Below are 21,737 nucleotides of genomic sequence, written 5' to 3' on the forward strand. Positions count from 1 at the left end.
TGGTCAAGACTGATCTGATTGGCATATGGCTAGGTCCAAACTGGGGTGAAATGGTGAGCAAAAGAACGATGGATTTTACCCAGATCTGTGGCTGGGGATGACTGTTTGAAAAGTTTCAGCACTCTGCCAATCATCTTGTTGTGTTGCTATGACAGATCATCCAGGGTCAAGTCTAGTTTATTCACTGGGTGGGGGTGGGAGTATTTTGTGGTAGGTTGTGAAGGGTTCTTTCGGACACAGTGAGTGGCAAAAGGCTGTGACCTGGGCGCTCTTGTGCCAAATGTCTGAAAGGCAGTATGACAAATAGTAACTCAAGATCGTCTGGTGTCATACACAACAGGGGCTGCACACCAAGCTTGGTCATGCTCAGTGTCTGGGGGTCTGTGACTTGCAGGCGCTATCCCTCCATCCCTCTTTTACCTGGTGTCTGGCAAGGCTGTGGATAGTGCTCGCTGAAATCCTGTGCCCAACAGGGGCTGTGCTTCACTTTATTCACGTGCCATACCGGAACCAGATGTGACTAGAGGTCCTCTTGTATCGTGTCCGACAGTGGTAGTGAATTGAGCCCTCTTGTGGTCACGGTCTGACAGTGTCTGTGCTTGACTCTTGCATATGTCATCTGTCTGGCAGGTTCTTTGCTTGACACTCACATGTGCCGGGTGTCTGGCAGAGGCCGAGCTCTTGCTCAATGTCCGACAGTGAACAGTTAGAGCTGCCATCTTTGGAACTTGTGGAACCAGGTTTGAGTCTCAGCGATGAGCTCAACATCCAGGTACTCTGGGCACATCACTTAATCTTCCCATGCCTACAAAAAAATTTATGTATCCTTGTGTAATCTGACTGGTGCTCGTAAAAAGCGATCTTGTACCTTGGGGTCCAGTTTGCCCCATGTAAAAACTGCAACAACAAAAATAAGACAGAGGTTTTCAGGGAAGCAGGATGGGACAAAGGCATTTGACCGCCCGGGTCATTTATTGTGCCTCTGTTTACTAGGTGTTACGTTACCATTGCTCGCCCATGGAGCATACAACACGGAGTGAACAAGACAGCAAGAGGGAACAGCCGACCGAGGCAGCTACAAAAGATGCACTGTATAGAATGGCTCAACAAAAAGAAAAAACTAGCCTTCAGAAACGGGAGCAGTGTAAGGAAACAAGTATTTGGGCCGTGCTCCAGGGAAGGGTCACATGCAAGAAAAGGCAAATGGCAACCACCAAGCTGACCAGCAGGAAGCAAACAAGTGAAAGCAGCGGTGACGCCAACCAATGGTAAGTAATAGGCAGCCTAGAAGTCCACTAAGAGTAAACAAAAGGTCTTAAAGAGACAGCGCATTTGTGGTCTAGTTGAGACCTCTAAAATTGGATTCCCTGTAAAACACAGAGAAGGAAGGAGTCTTTGTGGGGGAGAAAAGCTGGGTTTTTTTGGACTCCAGGTTCCAGGAGCCCTACGGCCAATGACACCTGAACTGCATCAGCCGTACCAGAGGGCAAAGGGCGGGCCCGTTCGAGTACGGAAGAGGACGGGCCGGGCCCCCCCTTTAACTCGTCTTATTCCATAAGGTCAGTCTATATGATTTCTTTGTCTGTCTGCGGTCCCAAATTTCACCTGGTATTGGGAGTAGTGGGCCCATTACTGTAGTAGTGGAGATCTCATGATGGCTTCCAGAGGCGGAAAGGGGAAGAATCCGCTAACGGGTGGGTCTGTTGCAGGTACGCTGGACCAGTTCATTATCAGAGCAACTTCTGTTCTGGCCCCTGAGATAGTTATGACCGAGCGTTGTTTATCGCTGGACTTTGTACAATCCAAACGTTCATCCTTGGGAGGACTGATCTTGGCAAGATCTCCAGAGCGACCTGTGGTCGGGGCTATTGATACTTCTGCCCGGGGAGGGGTCTCCGATCAGTTGCTACCATTTCATCTGACACTCCCCCTACACTGGATCTCCCACGCGCTACTTTGCTAAATGATCCAGCACAAAAAGTCCCTGGATGTAACTCATCACCACGTGTTTCAACGAGGTCAGTGCGTAGCTCTCTGTTACAAACTATGGATCAAGCACCTGAACCCGCAACTAGAAGAAAACGGGGTGGGGGCTCCCAGAGGAAGAAAAACGTAAAAATTTACAAACCTACTCAGATTGGTGTACCGGAACCTCTAGAATCGTTGGTTCCAACAGAAACTAGGTCATCTACTTCCCTACTGGGTTTGCCCCCTACAGATATGGTCGGTGCTCACCCACCTCAAGTCGACGAAGTCTTTTGGGATAAATTGGGAGCGCTTCTTACCTCATCATTCACACCCATCATTGAAAGACTATCGCTAATAGAGGACAAATTGATGCACCTTGATTCACTTTTTACATTAAATGACGTCAATGGTGACAATTTACAGGGGAATCCAACGGGACCCCATGAAATAACTACAAACCCAACTTGTAATCCTCCAAGCACCATCAGCCAACTAACTGCATCCCTGCTGCCTAGTTTACCACTGGCATCTGCTACTAGGAGCGCTGAGGGTGGTACTATTTCGAACACTGGCAATGTGTTACATGGTGGGGGGGATTTAAATGAGTTTGTGGGGTTAGGGTCACGTCCCCAAGGGGGAGGCTCCGCGCCCAAAGTTACCAGTAAAGACAAACCCTATGACCAACAATTGCCCCCCCCCCTCCCAGTTGCAGTGCAGTGAATTCTACTCTCCCATGTATAGATTTACCACCAGCATCGATTCCATATGTTGTTGTTTTGGCTAAAGTACCTGCACTGGAACAGGGCAAAGAGGAGTCGTATATCGATCTAAAAAATAAGTGCACTCATTGGCTAAATATGCATAGACCACTTCCACCACACGTGCATAGTGAAATTTTATTTGCACTAAGAGTTAGTAGGCTGGGACAAAGCAAGAAATGTTTTGAGGGTGATTGCATTGTGATTCATTTTAGTGACAGGCGGGTGGTTGAATGTATAGGTGATTGGCACACGATGAGGGTGGCTAAAGGGATACAGCCCCTTTCCTTAACTTTTTTTTTATCCTTATCACTCTGCTCACCCCTGATTAGAGAGGAGGGGAAAATCTAGGGAAAGATTGGAAACTATGGCCCAGGTGGGTAGTGTAAACAACTGGAAACAGAAATATGATACTTTGCTACCAGTGCCCTTCCCTGTAAGCAATAGATTCAGTGCTCTGGACCAGGCAGATTGACTGACCCTTAGGTTTCACCCAATCGTTAGAGCTCAACAATTATGACCATCAACTGGTAATGATGTGGCAGAAACTATTGATTATATATTGACTCGATGTAGAGAAACTGTTCGCGAAGAACCCTTTAGGACAAACATTGATGATGCACAGGAGGTTAATACTATCATCCCTGGTTGGGAGGGGGCCACACCTATTATATTCAAACGGGGAGATCCCGTCATCTTACCACAGGATAATGCAACCCAAGGGCCTCAGGGAGCTGTGGCATGCGGCCATTATCACAAATGGGGTTACCCTATAAAGTCAAGAGGACCTGGGTATCGTTTAGCACAGAAGAACAGTGGTCCTAGACTGTAGTAGGCACTTAATTCATATAGGATTTTCCCTATCTGGCTACTGCATTTACAATATCACAGTTATTTGAAGATACACCCCCCCCCACCCCCACCCCCACCCCCATCCTGAGGAAGACCCGTTGCTGAGGATCATACTTACCCTTTTGCAATAGGGTCAAAACGTTGACGCTCCTGATTAGGCCTACACCCTGCATCTGCCCCCTACATCCGGCGCACAGATGAAGTTTCACTGTGAAGAAGGACAGTCTAATTAACACATTGTATGCAACTGTGTCCACGTGGGTAGGCCTACCTGTTTCTTAAGGGAGACCATTACAACCCATGTAGGCTCCCTATTCTTGTAAATATTTAAAGAATCCCCTATGCTACTACCATTGCTTTTTCTTTTCCGTTTATTCTTTCACCTGAGCACTACCTTTTCACGTATCTCCTTCTCTCTGATAATAACCGTGTGGATATAACATTGTATATCTTGTGGGGCTTGCGACCAGCCACTGTTGTTGACTAATGCCTTCCTAGAACCAGCGAATGCCGTAGGGAATGCAGATAGCTCTATTGAGGCCACTGCCCAAATTATTTGTGATTGCGAGAAGGAGAATCCCCTTTAGACTATTGATCTAGGGGTGGTCAATGCAGTTATGCAGAATGCGAAGGTAGTAGTACTCCAGGGTCTTAAGATGTTGTCCTGGAACATAGCTGGTTTAAATGCTAAAATGGATCTCCCAGACTGGGGCGATTTTATCGACCCTCATGAGATCTGCTTATTCCAGGAGACCTGGGCCCTGAAATCTTTGCATAGGGCGGGATATGCTACTTACTGTAAAGCAGCTATTCAAGGGCCTAGGGGAAGACCATCGGGAGGTTTGAGTATATGGTTTGGTGTACACCTTGGTTGTGCAGTGAAGCTGATACAAACCCACTCCCCAGACATATTATGTATTATTGTCTCCCTTACTAACTTCCCAAGGTGGCCATCATCAATGTTTACTCTCGTCCTGTGAGGCATGGACAGACCTCGCAGACATTAGACTGTTTGGTGGCCTTTCTTGCCACGTTGCCTGAGCAAGTCTTTTTTATCATTGGTGGGGATTTTAACTGTAATTTTGAACCTTTCATTGGTTTACCCCATCCTATTACGAGCGAAGAGGACTCAAATATGGGAATTCCAATGTGTAACCTTTATCCAATTAGGGGCTGGACCCCCCTAGTCCTGCAGTTGACTTCACTCACCCTCAATTATTCTCCGAGGGCTTGTAATGGTTGTTTAGCCGCTGACAATCCTGGCAAGTATACCTTTGGGAGGAATGGTCAGGCCTCAACAATAGACTATGTCCTAGTAAACGTGGATATTTGGCATAGGATTGTGAACTTTCAGGTCCAGAAAGTGATCACAATCCGCTGGTTGTAATCCTGCACTGGTGTCAATCGACTTCAGGACAAGTTGTTACCAATCCCCCTCCAACTGATTTGCTAGTCACAGATGGAGGTAGGAGGATTCGCGGGGGAACATTCATATAATCACCAGAGGCAATGGCATCCCTGTATAAATCCATCATCCCTTTTTTCGAAAAAGCAAGTTCTATCGTAGAAAACTGTGATGCTAATGATCATGTTGAGGAGTTGGGGAAAAACCATCTGGATGAAAATCTGGCAGGGTTTTTTTTCAATAACTCAACTCATAAAAGGAATAAAGAAAGTTGCATTAACCCTTGGTTTAATAGGGCCTGCCGAGACGCAAAAAGTTATTTGTTGATTGAACTTCGAGAGGGCGACAATCTGAGCATCAAGATAGCAAGGGCACATTTTAAGTAAATTATTTTAGCTGCAAAAAGTGAATGGGAAATCGATAGATGGAAGGCAATTAAGAAAGCCCTAATTGATAAAGATCTGAAAGGGTTTTGGAACCTGGTGAAGACAGGGCAACCTGAGGGCCGGTTCGCTATCGAACCAAACCTCGGGGAGGAGGTTTGGCGAGCTCATTTTAAACTCTTATATTCCAAGGCTCAATCTGGTGCATCTGCGATGGGTCCTATTTAGATCTGAACAGGTAGTTTGGACTCCGTATCTGCAGTCCCTTTTCAATGCAATCCTTCATGGCCTGAAGCCCCCTCCAACTTGGGCGGGTGCTGAGATCATCCCTATTTTTAAAAAGGGGTCACCCCTAGAACCGGCAAACTATAGGCCTATCAGCCTAATAGATGTAACTCAAAAGATATTTGCCCGTGTTCTCTTGGGAGGATTGCAGACTTGGATGGACGATCATAACATCTTAACTCCCCTACAAGCAGGTTTTAGGTCCAAAACCTCAACCATAGACCAGCTATTCAGATTACAGCAGATCTATTGGAAAACGATAACGTTGGAGGGTGGTTCTCTCTACCTAACGTTCGTGGACCTCAAATCCGCGTTCGATATGGTAGATCGAGAACAGTTGTGGAGCTTACTGCTTGAGATGGGAGCACCACCTTACCTCTGCCAACAGCTTAAACGCCTGCACAATGGCACTTTTGCCAGGATTAGATTTGGGAAGGGTGGTAAATTATCAGCGCCATTCCCCGTTGAGAAGGGGGTGAGACAAGGCTGTGTGCTTGCACCAACGCTTTTCTCCCTCTTCCTTAACAGTCTAATTAAGGATCTCCTAGCTGTTAGGATATAGACTGCCCAAAGCTTGCTAACCGCAAAATACCTGGATTGACGTTGCGGATGACACTCTGCTCCTCTCTAAATCACTTATGGGGATGCAGCGTGTCTTACTTGAATTTAGCTCGTTTTGCAAGAAAAGAACTCTGGAGGTAAATATATATTTTTTTAAAGTATATGGTCTTCCATGCTGATTCTACAAATTGTCCCCACCCCAAATTGGATTTTAAGTCTTTAGAGAGGGTCCCGGTATTTGATTACTTGGGCCTTACCCTAAATGAAAAAATGGAATGGGGGCTGCAGATTACTAAGGCAAACCTAAAACTCATTCAGGCCAGTGGGGGGGGATACTAAAAGTTCATAGGAGCTGCGCTGTAAAAGTCATTGCCCCCATACAGAAATATACAAGGTTCAAGCAAGGGGAGCCACTATGTGCGATGCTGAACTTTGGGGCCACTGTACTAGCAACATTCTGACAGCGACGGAAAACAATTTTTTAAGGTAACTTGTGGGCCTCCCACAAATTCCTCGGAGGATGGATTTGTGCATTGCCCCTATTGCTGATTTGATTGCTTTTCACCCACTCCTGTATTGGCGACTACTATGGAGCACGCCCGAATTAGAAAATTATAGAGAGGAATTAAAATCAGTCATGCTTATCAGGGGGGCGGGGAAGATTCCCTGGTTGTCCTTTATCCAGGAAACATTTCGCAAAATAGGGAGAAATGATCTGTGGATGGAACCCGAACCGATTTGTTTGGCTATTTCTAAACAATCCCTAACATTTGCTTTGAAATAATTTAGATTAGAGCGTATCATTCAGTCTATAGAAACTACTAGCCTTACCTCTGGGTTCCTAGATGTCAAACAGTGCTATAATTTGGAGCCTGTTCTAGATATTATCCAACCCTTAACAGCCAATAAACTGTTTTTCCAATTTAGGCACGGGACGTTGCCCCTCTACGCATTTACGGACAGTTGGACGGGAGCAAAAAAAAACACGTATGTCCTGGGTGCAAAACTGTTGAAAAAACAGAGATCCATGTGATCTTCTTTTGCCCTGCTTATAGAGCTTCTAGGGCTAAATGGGTTCTCCAACTTCGTAGGAATTTGGGCATAAGAAGCTATAGAGATGTCTATAGGATATTAAAATATGATACCTACCCGGTTTTTGTTGTCACAATTGCTAATTTTTTATTTGCAATGTGGTGCAAACGTAGGCGCCTTGCGATTAGCTAGAGTAGAAAATTTATATGATTCTTAATTTATTGTGTGATCAATTTCCCCGATTTAATGGCGCTCATTGTAGCTAATCATTCTTTTAACTCTTATTTCAGTTTATTTATATTTTTAAAAACAAAAAAATTGCCTTACAAGAAGCTGTTGATTAACATGCTGCTAATCTCGCCCTCAAATGTGATATTTGCGTACGTTTAACATTTATATGGGTTATTTTTGTGTGGGTGCATGAAACTGTCTTTGCTGCTATGTTCTCAGGGTTCAATTTGCTATTCGTAAAACTAATAGCTACTGTTTCTCCCTGTTCAATTTTTTATCCATTTCTCTTTTAATCTACCAGTTTGTCATTATATGATGATTTTATAAAAACGAATTGTATTTCGTACTTTTATGGCAAAAATTGCCGAAATAAAGTGTTTTGACTGACTGACAACTGATTCGGACTATGAAAGCAATTCTCCTTGAAATTAAAATTGCAAAAATAAAACCACCAGCAATTGTCCTAATGCCTGCCACTTGATAAGCATCATGGAGAAGAAGAACATGGGAAAACTTGAATCAAATATGAGATATATCATACTTGCATCTATAAATTCAATCTGATGCCATTTTAACTGAAAAATACTAGGCAGAATAAATGTCACTGCCAGAAGATTATGCAGGTGAATTGTTGGGACAATATGCAAAATTCAATATACAGTACACATAGTGATACTCCTGTATATTTGGAAGCCACAGAATAGGCAGGGATATTTTACTTCAAAATGTTGTGGAAACAGAACCATCAATAGGCAGCCAAGTATTATTATAGGCCAATGTTGAAGTTGACATAGTAGAGGACAACAAATCACTTATTGTATCATTTGTAGTAGTGTTTTGCAACAGAACTCAAAATTATAAAGTACACCATCAAGAAAACATTGATTTCATAAATTCCAATTCACCCATAGCTTTTCTTTCCGGTAAAGCCGGTGCAGATAAACTTATGCTAAAACTGTAGCGCTATATCTTCACCAGTGGAGCTGCAAGAAGTACTTTATTACACTAATGAGACAGACCAAGCCTAACAATAGGTGCAGCATACCAAGAGCAGATGGCCTACAAATCGAAAAAATATGCAACATAGCATTTCAGATCCAGAACTCTGTAATAACGTAAATACTCCCAGTTGAAAAGTCAGCCATAGTCCGGGACACAGTTTAATACACTTTCGATAGGTTTGAATTAATGACTTAAAACTTCTAGTGCATTGTTCAGCTATAAATGTGACAGTTTTGCTGGACAAAAAACAAATGTGTCAGCTCCAACTCCTCTTGAATCGAAGGACTTTCAGAAGTCCACTTGAGGGCTAAGGAAAAATTGGACTACGCTCAATACGAAGTCCTTGCCTCCTTTCCATTTACACTTCCTCCTAAGATGACAGCCTCCTTTGAATTTCGTACTATCTGTCCGCTGACTGCACGTAGGTCTTTATTCTTTTCCGTCACCTACCTTGTCTATGCCCACCACTGCACAGACAAGCAAAAATCTGAGACTGCCTCACTGGATAGTCCACCACGCTTTTGTGAACATCTCTTTAAAACAGAGATAATCTGTTGTTCTGTCTCCTTTGATCTCAAAACACCCATGTCCTAATAGGATTACACCCTGGACACTCCAGCCACACACTTCCACCAGAAATCTGGATATACACTTTAACTTGCCACTCAAGCCAATTTCCACTCCATTACCATAGCCACTAGGTTTCAGCTACTAAATATTAAAAACCAATCCACTGCGTCCTTTCCAGCTGGTCAAATGCCAGCTCATAAGTAAGTGGGACTATCAGCCTGCAAATGAGAGTCCTGCAGTACTCCTTCACATATGTTGCAAAACAATTTGCTTTGCGATAAGAAAACTAAACAACCTCCCCAGAAACGTTTACCCTCTCACTCCTGGCACCAAGTCAGCTTGCCATATTCCGAAAAGACGGTTTAGTACTAACTTCTTAATATTGTGCCCAAACCAGTTTGCTGCACAGCATTCCACTATGTCTCCCCCAACAATCATAAGCTTTTATTCGTCCATTTTATATCATAACCATACTCTGTGCCATCCAGGTTCAGACAATTCTAACTGAAATATTTTCCAGTCGAAACCCTCTAAAGCCAACACCTTTCCTGCATACATTCAAAATCACTTAGGCTTGCAACTAATAAACCACCACCGTTTCCGCTTCTTCTTGACTCGTGACTATCTTTGGCCCTCCCGTGCTCCATACTGTAAATAACGAACTTTGAAATTATCCTCTGTGCTGCAGTGTCTGTCTCAACTCTCTTCAAACATATATCAGTACCATACATAATTAGAACACAAGCTTCTGCCAATGCATTATGTATTGCTATGTTACCAAGACCGAAGCTGCACAGCCACCACATCCCACTCTACATACAGACACACTGACCAGCAGCGGAGAGGGAGCGAATGGCAGAGGTTACCATGACAGAACATTTCTACATGGCTGTCATCAATAACTCAACAGAAGAAGTTTGCCTAGAGGAAGGGCCGGTCCTTAAAGTGACAATTTTACTGCTTGCAACCCGCTTAACATTAAGCAAATTTGAATGAATGTAAACATAACAAGGAATAAAGGAATCCTTGTTTTCCAAATATCAGAGTAAGAGATATTTTGACAACACCATTTTGGTACAATGGGAAGAATTGTGCTAGATTGCAAAAATTGGCATCAGTTGTAATAAACTGAAACAGGATACAGTAGTATTTTGTTTTATCTCAAGTATAGTTATTTCTAGAGCCTGTGACAAATCACTAACTGCAAAGTTCTATTTCAAACTTGTTCGAATCATGCATGCATGTGCTCACTGTACAAAATTAGCTACAAATAAGAAACGCAGCAGGAATGAGTGATAGTGTCTACATGTAAGGGGTGACACAAGGGTATGCGCCCTATTAGGTCCATGGCACGCATGCTGCTGTATACCGACAGCTGTTAACTGCCTTAAGACAGCATTATTGCACATTCTTGTCTTGCGCCTATAACTGAGTGCAAACAACGAAAGGACCAAGTGGAGGAAGATAAAACTAGCTCAATGAAGCAGCTGTCTGGAAAACACTACCCTCTGGAATCAATAGCCAAGGGAAGCAGACATTGAGCTTATTGTGGTTTGAATTAATGGACGATCCAGAAGTATGTAACGTTTATGTATAAAGTTGAACTAAGTCAGGCATTACTATCACTATGAGGTGGCTTTGTCGCAATCATAGCACAAGTGTCTCAAGTACACAGAACTAATGGAGAAGAGAAAGACGAGAGAAAAAACAAGTGGAGAAAAAAGGAGTTGAGCAGCGGCCACGAACACGGAGTAGAAAGTAAAATATTTAAAATATAACACAACAAAGGTATAAAGCATATCCAATTATTCACCTTCAGAGAGCCAGGCCTCCTCCCACACCCAATTTGGGGTGTTGCGAACAGGTAGGGGCTAGGGGTAGAGTCCAATAAAGCACATCCACTAACATACCTAAAGCTGCTCAACTTGTTTTCCAAAACCACAGCAGACAAATAAAAATTCAGTCATCAAAGTAATCCTGGAAAATGGCGTTTTGTGTGTTGCCTCAGACAGCCACATAGTCACCTTCTACTGCAAAATATATCTGCATGTCCAGAAACAGCCACTTTTGCGGTCAGGTGATAGTGAAATGACCACCACCTTGAAAAAAACAATGCAAAGTCGAGTAACAATGAGTGTTGTCCAGACCACCTCTACGTCAGGATGAAGGAAAACTACCAATGCCTCATAGTGGTCCAAGACAGAGGGTCTAGTTCTGGATGGTGTGTAGATAATACATCATTGTACTTGCTTTGGCTCTTGGAACAGCTCAATAAATATGTTTAAAAAAGACCTGGACATCATTTTTTGAATTTCAGAAATAACATTACCCATAAAAAAGAATTGAATGGTCACACATATTTATTTCCCAATAGTGGAGTGTGCAAGGTCTCTAGCTATAGTTTGTCTAGACTACTTCAAGATACACTTGTACCAACCACTCCAGGGATGGAGAAATGCAGAGGACAAAGTTACTAAGAAAGATGAGGGAGACGGTGTTCAGACTATGGACTTTTTGTGTTCAATTAGTGTAAAGGTGTATGTGCAGGTCTTTCAAGATATAGATCCCTAAGGACAGTTTTTTTCCACAATCATGCAAATCTGACTATGCAGGTGCTAAGCTAAAGGAAATTAACGGGTAGGTAGGCTTTCAGGTTGAACATTACTCTGGGGCAAGTTATTACACTTTCAGAGAATTGGATGGCGCATTTTGCCTTGAACAGATTCTAGACTGAAACACAACTTGAAATGGACTACTGGAAGACAAAGGTTTACTACTCATGTACTGGCCATTATGACTAGCAGAAATATTCAGTGTGGTTGCCGAGCCCAAATGAGTTGCCACCAACAGCAGTGCTTATCATGCAAGAGCAATAAAAGTACTAAGATTAACTCCAAAATGTAATACTTTAAACTTTGGGACATGGTATTCCTAAACTACGTCAAGAGGTGCTCCTGAAAGAAAACGTTTGGAACTAAAAGTTTTTTTGAGAGCCAATCCATTCAGATGGACCAAGCCAATATCAATAATGCAACTATTTCCTTGAACTCCATCAAGACCTAAAATTATTCTGGAGTACAACGTAGCTTATACCAGTGCTTCAAGTATACTGTACTAACAAATAGATTCTACCAGTTACAGCTATGATAAAAATTCACGTTTGCCAACCTACAAATCACTTGCATAGAAGAAGCTACAGACTTCAGTATTACTCTCTTCCAAAACTCTCTACAGCAAAATCAAACACTCAAACCCCTAATCCTGCAATCATGATTTTATGGTGTATATTGTGGACTCTCCCAGCCACTTAATGCTTTTAAGGTTAACAAAATCCAATAGGCCACAACATTGTGATTTACAAAATGAACCAACTATCTTTGCACCCTGCAGACACATCATTTCTGCCACAACATAGATTATTTAAATTCGCCTTTAACAAAAGGCGCTGTTTAGCGCTTCAAGCTTATTCACAAGGGCATTACAGATGGTTTGAGTCAGAAAATCCCCTGGCTGTTTGCTCTGTATCCGGTACTTTGATATTTGCTATGGCAGTAGCCTACTCGCTAGGCCAAGCCACGCTTTACGTTTTAAATGCGAGGCCTTTTTATTCTCTAAAATTACCATATTTGACACTTGTGTAAGTCAGGCGTTTCTGTACAGGTTCTCTAAGCAGATGTCATGGGTATATGGAAGTGCAGCGGTGGTGAAGGACAGACTGATCCAAAAACATTTACAACTCTGAAAAGTGTGGTTTAGACTTCATGCTTTACTAGCAACCGATGCGACTGGAGTACACTCATGTTTTGTAATAGGCCATTAACTGTGTAACTGTTGACTGGAGTGTTCAATCAGAACAAAATGTTCTACATAAGGATAATAAAAGACCATTAGAGCAGGTTGCTTATAGTTACGCTAAGCAGAGACAGCAGATATGGGGTATTTTTTACATATTGTGTCTATATTCAGCTACATTCCAAAAAACATACAGATTTCGGCCTTGAATTACCCTCACTTCACATTTGATAAATGCGGACGTCTGCAGGAGTCACTTTAAAGGGTTCTCACAAGAAACACAGGATGGCAGGACGAACTTGCAACTGAACCTTGCGGACAATTACTCGACAGTGTCTGAACACTCTGCCCCTCGAGAGAGCTGGAAAAGCAGACTTACTGAGGTCCTTTACCTGAGGGAACAACATGTACCTAGTGATGCAGACTGCTGGTTTTCCCCTGAAGCTCAGTAGCATGAACTGGAAGGGACATGGGTGAAGTTGGAGGACAAAGAATAACGGCGTTTTTGAGACCTAAACGTCACCTTTTCAGCATGTAGCTCTGGAATAGATTTGATGCCATCTGTAAAAAGCAGGAATGTCGGAAGCATGCAGAATAATTTGAAATGGCTTAGAAATACACCCCTGATAGTAAGCCGGTTTACCTTTTAGAACAAGCCACTTGGGCCACTGCACATAGAGAACCTGACTGGAGCTGAAGAAGAAAGGAAGGCTTCCCCATCTGCTACGCTGGTATATTCCCAACTGCCCACCAGAGACCTTGGAAACTTTTGTCCCCAACTCTGTCTTGAACTTTTGTTTCCAGCCCGCCTCACCAAAACAGGCAGCACAAATTCTTGTCTTGGGGTCCACCTAAATATTTTGAAAAATCCCCAGAGAAGCGCATGCCCGCTAGTGGGACTTGTTCCATGGTACAGCAGAGCTGAAAGAGCCTGCCCACTGCATGGTGCTATCCTGTGAAGTAGAAACTTGCAAAGGGCCCTGAAAAGAGCCTGCTCAGAAAGATTGCTGAAGGAGGACTGGGTAAGTGGAACTAGACCTGAAAAAACCTGCACCCTCTGCAGTGAATTATCACACATATCCTGGAGATTTGAGCCACAGATACCCTCCGCATCGAGCCAGCACTCAAGCCTCGCTATGCCTTCTAGCAAGTATAGAGTCTCAGCAGGTACCTTTATCCGCTCAGAGAGTTCAACACAGCGTTGCTAAGCGGAAGTCACTTGCCCCATGAAATGATGCCTAGTTGCTCAACTTGCTAATCAACACTACATGGGGTGAGATGCACTGTATTAGAGCAGTCAGCTTTGTTCAAGTTTCTTAGCAAGCAATTTAACCACTTTTGAGTCAGTTGTTCGGCTGAGCGGAGGAGAACTGAACATCACATCCTGCATCTTCGAGCCAACTCACCATATCTTAATACTTCTGCAATATCTCTTTAACTCATTCGCCTCCAAACCTAACTTGACTTGTTGTAATGAAATGTTATCATCTCTATCAGCTTTTTGAGGCACAAAGGCAGGATATGAGGGAAAGTCAAAGGTGGCAGGGTAGAGCTATGAGAGCAGAAGGGGGTGGGGGGGATGGGGGCAAGAGAAATCCAGAAAAATAGTTGAAAAGAAAAATGGAGAGGAGGAGTGGATGGGCATGAACCAGAGGAAAACACAGAAGGGAGTGGCCATCCTGTTAAAGAAAAGCGTGAGTAGAAGATTAGTAGGTCAAGGAGAAGGGTGGAGAAGCAGATGGGAGGAAAGTGAAAGGAGGAAGAGATCCAGGAAAGAGGCACAAAAATATGAGGGGGAAAGTAAGGGAAGGACAGCAGACAATAGTCGCAGGATTTATGACACCCGAAGAAAAAAAACTTGAAGGAAAAAAAAAAAAGATTAAAAAAAAAGACATTTAACACGTTGTAACAATCAACATGGTGTCATTAGCTTTGACAATTTCCTCAATTTGAACTTCACCCAGACCAAACAGAATCACAGTAATCCCATATGTACATTTACAGTGACTCATATTTACAATGCAGTGGTAATTAGCACAGGTGGAGTTTGGTGTATGGGGAGGGGGACAAGGAGTAAAGACAATTATGGCTTATCCAAAGTCCATGTTCTACGATGTGAGAATGTTTATTTATGGTTCTTTTTAAATCCACAAAGAAAGGATTAAGAAGTCAAGCAGATACAATACCAGAACTGCTAGTGTGCACAATGAGACTGTTACATATGAGAGCTAAATATAAGAAAAACAGATGGATGAGGGTTCGGTGCAGCAGACATCACAGTGAAAGTGATGGCGGAAGAGGCGCCATGGGTGGCTTTGAATTAAGGAGGATTTTATCTTATTGTACCCTGTACATCCGGAACGATGAGAAGATGTGCTGGCTGAAAAAATGAGCAACTACTATACCACAAGTGTTAAGTTTTTAAATTTATTGAGGGGAAGCAATGGGGATTGGGGGAGGGTGACGCTCCGGGGCACCTCTAGGCCATTACGGTACTGAAGTATACTCACAACCATTATACTGATCAAGGAGGTCACTGACTGAGAGGGAGTGTGCTGGAGATTTTGGACATGATGAGAAGCTAAAGCCTTGCTGTTCTGGAAGTCGTTAAGGACTTCAATTGAACAGTGGATTTCAATGTCACCCATAAATTCATCAAAGAAGTTGTTGACATAAGCAGAAGGAGAGCAACTGTGTAAGAGAGGTGGAGGGGGGGGGCATGGGTAAGTAACTAGAGGATTACCTGCTTAGAGGATCAGAGCCTTTAAGAATTGGAAAGTAATGGTCTGGTCGCTGACAAATAATCAAGAAAAACTATGGAAGTGTAGTACGATCTATGTGTGACTGTCATATAAATAGTGTTGAAATTTTAAAAGGAGAGGACTGTGGACGAACAATATCACTGAAGGAGGTCAAGTATAGCGAAGAAGGACCGAGAAGATAACGGTCATCAAAGAAAGCCTGCAGGAGACAAACTGAAAATCTAAGACTGATACACTAGGAGAACAACTCTATGCTTTAACTGCGGCATTTTGGAAGGAGTGGCACATATTTGGTTCAGAAGACCACTGTTCTATCGAATGGAGGAGAGAAGATGTGGCTCCTTAAGTATGTTATCTTTACCCCACAGTCTTGATAAATACAGGTAAATACCACCTAGGCCGTTTCAGGTGCTTTAAAAAGTGGGACTTTACTACGCATATAATGTATGTGTTTTGTTTAAATGGCATAAGCACGTGTGTGCGCACGCGCACATGTACAGACAAATATAAAATACTTAATTCACTTACAAAATATTAGACATTATTAGGTTAACGGATGAGTAAGGATTAGTAAGGGGTATTCAGGGACGGGTATAGGGTTTTCAGGATTCAAGGAAGAGTAGCGTTACGATATCGGTGGGACCTACACTGGCGTGCCATTATTATCGGTCCCACCAACATCTATAACTATGGTCAGACAGCCGCATTTGATGTGGTAGGTCAGACCGCATTGCCCCAGGGACCGACGGACAGCTTCCGACAGGTTCAAGGAGCCCGTCAGACGGATCACATTTCCCACAATGGAGGCGGTGCCTACTTAGGCACCGCTGTGGGGATTACTATCCACCTTTCCGTCAGCCTTTTTGTATCAGAAGAACCAACGTGAAAAGGCTGACAGAAAGGATTTTTTGGGGCCCCTGTCCACCGTGGCCCCCCACTATGGGCCCTATGGGGCATCTGTAGTAGTGGGCTCGAAAAATCTAAACAATGGTACTAGTCCTGCAGTTCTAGTACCTTGAAAAATCTCCTCGACCTAACTGCAACCTACTTGACCTCCGTCTCTGAAAGCGGAGCAAATGTGACAAGATAACAGGATTTAAAGGCATCTTTATTGCTCATTCGACTTTGCGAGCAATAAAAATGCCTTTAAATCTTGTTATCTTTCACATTTGCACCGTTTTCAAAGACAGAGGACAAAAGTTAGTTTGTTTTCCTACTCGCCAGAAAGGGCAAGTAGGAAATAAAAATAGCTTGCCCTCATTAAATCTACCTCGCAAATGCGAGCGGGCGAGTGGATTTGTCGGCTCCTGCAGTACTCCCCTAAACATTCCGGCATTGTGTAGTAAAAGGCACCACAGGGTGCAGGGATGTTTACAAACATGCCTTGGCATTAGAGCTTGTGCTGCGGCCCTTTTATGGGCCACAGCACAAGCCTCAATTCCAAGAGGCATGTTTATGACTGCCTCCACATCGGTTGGATCGTAATTTGGCAGGCGGGACCACCAACTACCTGTCGGCTGGTCCTGTTCCCACAACGATGGTGGTGGGACTCTAGTCCGACCGTCATCTTAATCAGCCCCTAAGGATTTTTCTGGCTTAAAGAATGGGATTGATAGTAAGGGGTTTTATTGGCGCTAGGATGAGTACGTGTATGGTGTAGTAAATGTTTTTTAGGTTGGAGTGTTCTGGGATGGATAGGGGTTAAAGGATATTAAATGGTGTTTAGGGTTCAGGGTTGGGTAAGGCATAATAAGGATCCTTAATGGTTTACAGATGGACGGGGTAAAGGCTAAAAAGGGTTAAGAGTTAAGGGATGAGTAGGGGTAAGGGGCATTAAGAGGTGAGATATAAATACCAGTACTTTCCAGTATGTTTGCATGGTAACAGTACAACATTATAACATTGTAATACAATGTGTTGTAAAGTTCAACGCGTTACGATGGGACAAAAGACTGAGCCAACATACACCTCTCTGGCAAGGCTTGTGGTTAAGGGAGGTGGCGACCCTCACGGGATTCAGACAATGGAACCACATGGAGATATCACTATTAGGGGACGTTTGGGTAGGCAACCACATTAGGGCGTTCCAAGACCTGCAGAAACGCTACACACTCCACACCTCACAATTTTATAAATATTTGCAACTTCGTCATGCCCTCAACGTACACATCTCAACAGGCACGTCACTCCCCAAATTCAGACCGCTAGAAGCTCAGGTCATGATGGTGAACTTGGGGAGAGGTGTGTCGAATATACTGTACCCTGGTCAACACGGCCCGGCAACCCTTGATCCGCTCAGTGCCCGCTGGGAAGGATGGCTGCGTCCCCTGGAGGAAGAAGATTGGTGTGACGCCCTTATGACTCCCAAAACCATCACAACCTCAGCCAAACTTCGCCTCATTCAACTATACAATCTGCACACTGCCTACCTCACCCCTTCACACCTACATAAGGCAGGGTTGCATCACTCACCAAATTGTATGCGCCGCGGCCAAGCACCGGTAGACTTTTATCACATGATTTGGACATGCCCAAACCTTGCCCTGTACTGGTCAGCAAGAAGAGAACTCACACAGGTCTTGGGCTTGCAGGTCTCCCACGATCCCATACGTCTCATCCTTGGGGTAATGGACAGCCTAGATTGCACACACTAATCCTTGGGACTGCAGTTGCGGTAGCCAAATGAGATATTGCAGCTACCTGGACGCAGGCTAAACCTCCCAAGCATAGCAAAATGGTGCTGAGGAGTGGATTGGTGTGCCGCTCAGGAAGAACCCTCATTTGAGGCTCGTTGATGCCCAACCAAATATAACAGGGTCTGGGGCAAATGGCTAAATCAACCGGACTAAATGTAACAAAACGCACTTCTGTACACATATGTAATGTTCTTATGTCACAGTGGCTCGCTCGACCAATAATCTGTCTGTATTCCAAATTAACTTCTGCGGTAACAACTTGTACCATTGGAAAATGTCATATGGGGGTAATGCATTTGTTCTTTAAATCAATAAAATTATCCCCAAAAAATTTCAACGAGTTGTATTATATATCTTGTAGGGCACGTTGTTGCCAAAGTGTGCATGGGAACAATGATATTTGGCTCCTTGATGTCAGAAAGATGGAGAAGTTTGTAAGGGCTATGGTGAAAAAGTAAACTTGTCAAAATGCAAACTGAAGCTGAAAGAGCCGATTACAGTATCATGATCGGTCCTGGAAAAGAGGCTGACGGTTCTTCCAAATTAAATGTAAGGGGAAGCGAAGGAAGTTGCTGACTGATGTTACATAGAAATGAGACCGACCAACATGGCTGCTGGTTGGGAAGATATTCTACTCCAAAAAAACAATCAGGAAAGATATTCAGCGAAATGAGGTACTTTCATGTGCACATTAAGAGGAAGCAGTAGAGCTCAAAGGACAGAAATGGAGCAGTGATACACAAGCTAAATAGCCTGGAATTTCACAATTGCTTTCGATGTGTGGATATCAAATTTAAGAACCATTAAGGAGCTATATTTAATAGTAATGCTCTAAGTTCGATCTATATCCACTTTAGCAGCACAGTCATCAACTGTGAACCGGTCAAAGTTATGAGAGTTCATGGGTAATGAACTGCTGGACTACCTACAACTTACTGCCATTACTGTTTAAATGCTCCATAGGAGAGTCGCTCCAGCTCAGACACAAACATCAACTTGAGGGACAAGTAGGTGCACCAGGCACCTTTAATTGCGCCATGCACATTTTCCTCAACTTGGTCAGCTTTGGATGGCAAACCTAACACTTGGAGAGAAATTAAAAACAGAAGGGGAAGATGAGAGTGTGTGCTACTGCTGGGTGAGAAAGAGGCTAGAAAGAAGCAGATGGAAGCGTAAGCAAGAGAGGAAGATAAATGTAAAAAACATGAGTGAGAGGATGAGCAAGAAGGATGGAGTGGGGTAAAGAAAAAAGTTATACTAAATGGAAGGGAAAAAGAACGATCTGAAGAGTGGACTGAGGATAATTTATTGAGGATAATTTATAAAAGAGACAGACAGCCCTTACAGAATAAGATATTACAGCAAAGGACGACACAGCAATCCTTTACAGTACCTATTATCAGGATCTAACACAGATGGCAATAATTTATAGAGGCCTAAAAAGCACAAAAACACAAGACTACCCGAGACCCAACCTGCTTTCCTCCAAACTGCGAAGGGGCTAGATGCTTAGCGGAACAAACACAGGATATAGTACCAAGTAAAGTTGGTTACAATACTTTCAATTAATAACAATTTTAAAGAATAATATCGTTAGAAAACTGTTCAAACATGCAAACAGAATAAACAACAGGTTGAAGAGCCATGACAGTCAAAATACTAGACCACACTAATACAGGTTGAAAAAAAGTGGCATATGCTGAAAAGAACCTCCACCTACGAATACAAGTCCCTACTTTATTTACAACGTTGTCAGATAACAGGAGACAGGCAAGGAATGTGAGAAGCATGGTGTAAACAATAGGGACGGTGACACGATGGAATGCGCATTAAGGGGAGGGGGCAATGGCCACGTGTGCAAACAGAGAGGCGGGAGCTATCTACCCCCAAAGAGAAGGGAGGAAGGCATCGTAAGGCACCAAACATTTTAAATATTGCAAATCGTGAAGAGTCCTGGCCCCTGGAAGAGAGAGGAGAAAGGATGCAGTGTCTGCAGGGAGATCCGGTGCAAGAAGTACCAGCAATGAATGAAGCCCCCCAAACTCACAGGCCACATAGGCGATGAGAGCCATTCCAATCAGCAGCTTCATCATTTTCCTATTGATTATACTCAGCAGGCGCTGCATCCGCTTCCTCAGCATCCCAGGCCAGGCGGCGGCACCGACACAGTGGGACAGCCGGGCTCATGGAACCCGGCGTCACACTACGCTGCTAAACGAGATGGGGAACCGCGTCCACGGTCACTATCATGACCATCCGGGACATCGCGCAGGCGCAAAAGTCACTTCCCTACAGGGCGGAAAAAGGTCCCAGACGATCGTAGGGCGCATGCGTGATAGTTCATTGGCGGGCGAGAAATAGTAGGAGGAGTAAAAAGTCAGGCAAGAGAAGTCACAGAGCCGTACGGTTACCGCTGATGCTGCGCTCTGTGGCTCGTCGTCGAGGACCCAGTTGTAAAACAGCTTGACGTCTCGGACTTTCTCGTTGTCTGGTAAATCATGCCGCGGAAGCAACGCTGACTCACCTTGTCCTGGAGAAAGTTGAAAAGCGTCCTGAATCTCTAGAATGAATGCCGTTGACATAGCTGCCAAGGTTTCAAAATTCTATGGGTGACATTTTCATAATTTCAATGTAATTATGAGTGACATTTCAACGACTATGGGCGACACTTTCTCACAAGCAAAATCAAGTCACAATCCAAGGTGATCGAGTCCGGGTGAAGTTTTACCCTTTACAAAAGGCTGTGTTTTTTTTTAGTTCAGCCAGGGCTTTAACACCTTCACTGCGGCGGCTATTCCGCCGCAGTGCTACGGGTTTTGAGAGGCCGCGCGGCGGGCGCATGCTGGTGACGGAACCGCTCCGTCACCAGCGTCGGTTGAGCTGTGCTCGTGACGGAGCGGTTCCGTCACGGCCCGCCCCGCTCAATAGAACCCTCAGCGCAGGCGCGGAATTCGCGCCGCGCATGAGCGTTCTATCGAGCTGGGCAGGCCATGACGGAACCGCTCCGTCATCAGCACAGCGCGACCGCGGCTGATGACGGAGCGGTTCCGTCATCAGCACCGAAGGGGTTAAGTGGGATGAAACAACTAGGCGGTCTCCCAAGGGGGCGTGGCTAATGTAAATAAGGGTTTGGCTTAAAACACGCAAGCTAAAAATCTGTGCTTAGCCTAGTGTCATCCGACTGGGATTTTGCCGTTTCTGTCATTGCATCAAGATATATTATACAACAAGTAACATCATACCTACAACAAGTCAGGGCTATTGGCTTTGTCAATTTTTGTTAGTTGCATAAGATAAATGAGCAGCAACTATGACTTGTATTACTATTGAAAAAGCTTCCACTTACAGCCCTGATAACACCACGGCAATGCTGCTGCTCCTGAGTTTCAAAAAGGGAAGGGAAATCCAGAGAGAAAATGACTCTCTTTAAAGGATTTTCC

At 43.9% G+C, this 21,737-nt stretch overlaps 1 protein-coding gene across 2 annotated transcripts in view; it reads right to left on the reverse strand.

Moving 5' to 3' along the window:
• LOC144773235 (UDP-glucuronic acid decarboxylase 1) overlaps positions 1 to 20,573 on the reverse strand; it is a 174,559-nt gene extending 153,986 nt beyond the window's left edge. For both annotated transcript variants that reach the window (XM_078658142.1, XM_078658141.1), the window contains exon 1: positions 20,345 to 20,573. In XM_078658142.1, coding sequence (XP_078514268.1) covers positions 20,345 to 20,438 — 94 coding nt within the window. In that variant the 5' untranslated portion in view covers positions 20,439 to 20,573. The remainder of the gene's footprint in view (positions 1 to 20,344) is intronic.
• Between the last annotated feature and the right edge of the window lie 1,164 nt (positions 20,574 to 21,737).

Source organism: Lissotriton helveticus, chromosome 8, assembly GCF_964261635.1.
Source record: "Lissotriton helveticus chromosome 8, aLisHel1.1, whole genome shotgun sequence".
In the NCBI taxonomy this organism is placed as follows: domain Eukaryota; kingdom Metazoa; phylum Chordata; class Amphibia; order Caudata; family Salamandridae; genus Lissotriton; species Lissotriton helveticus.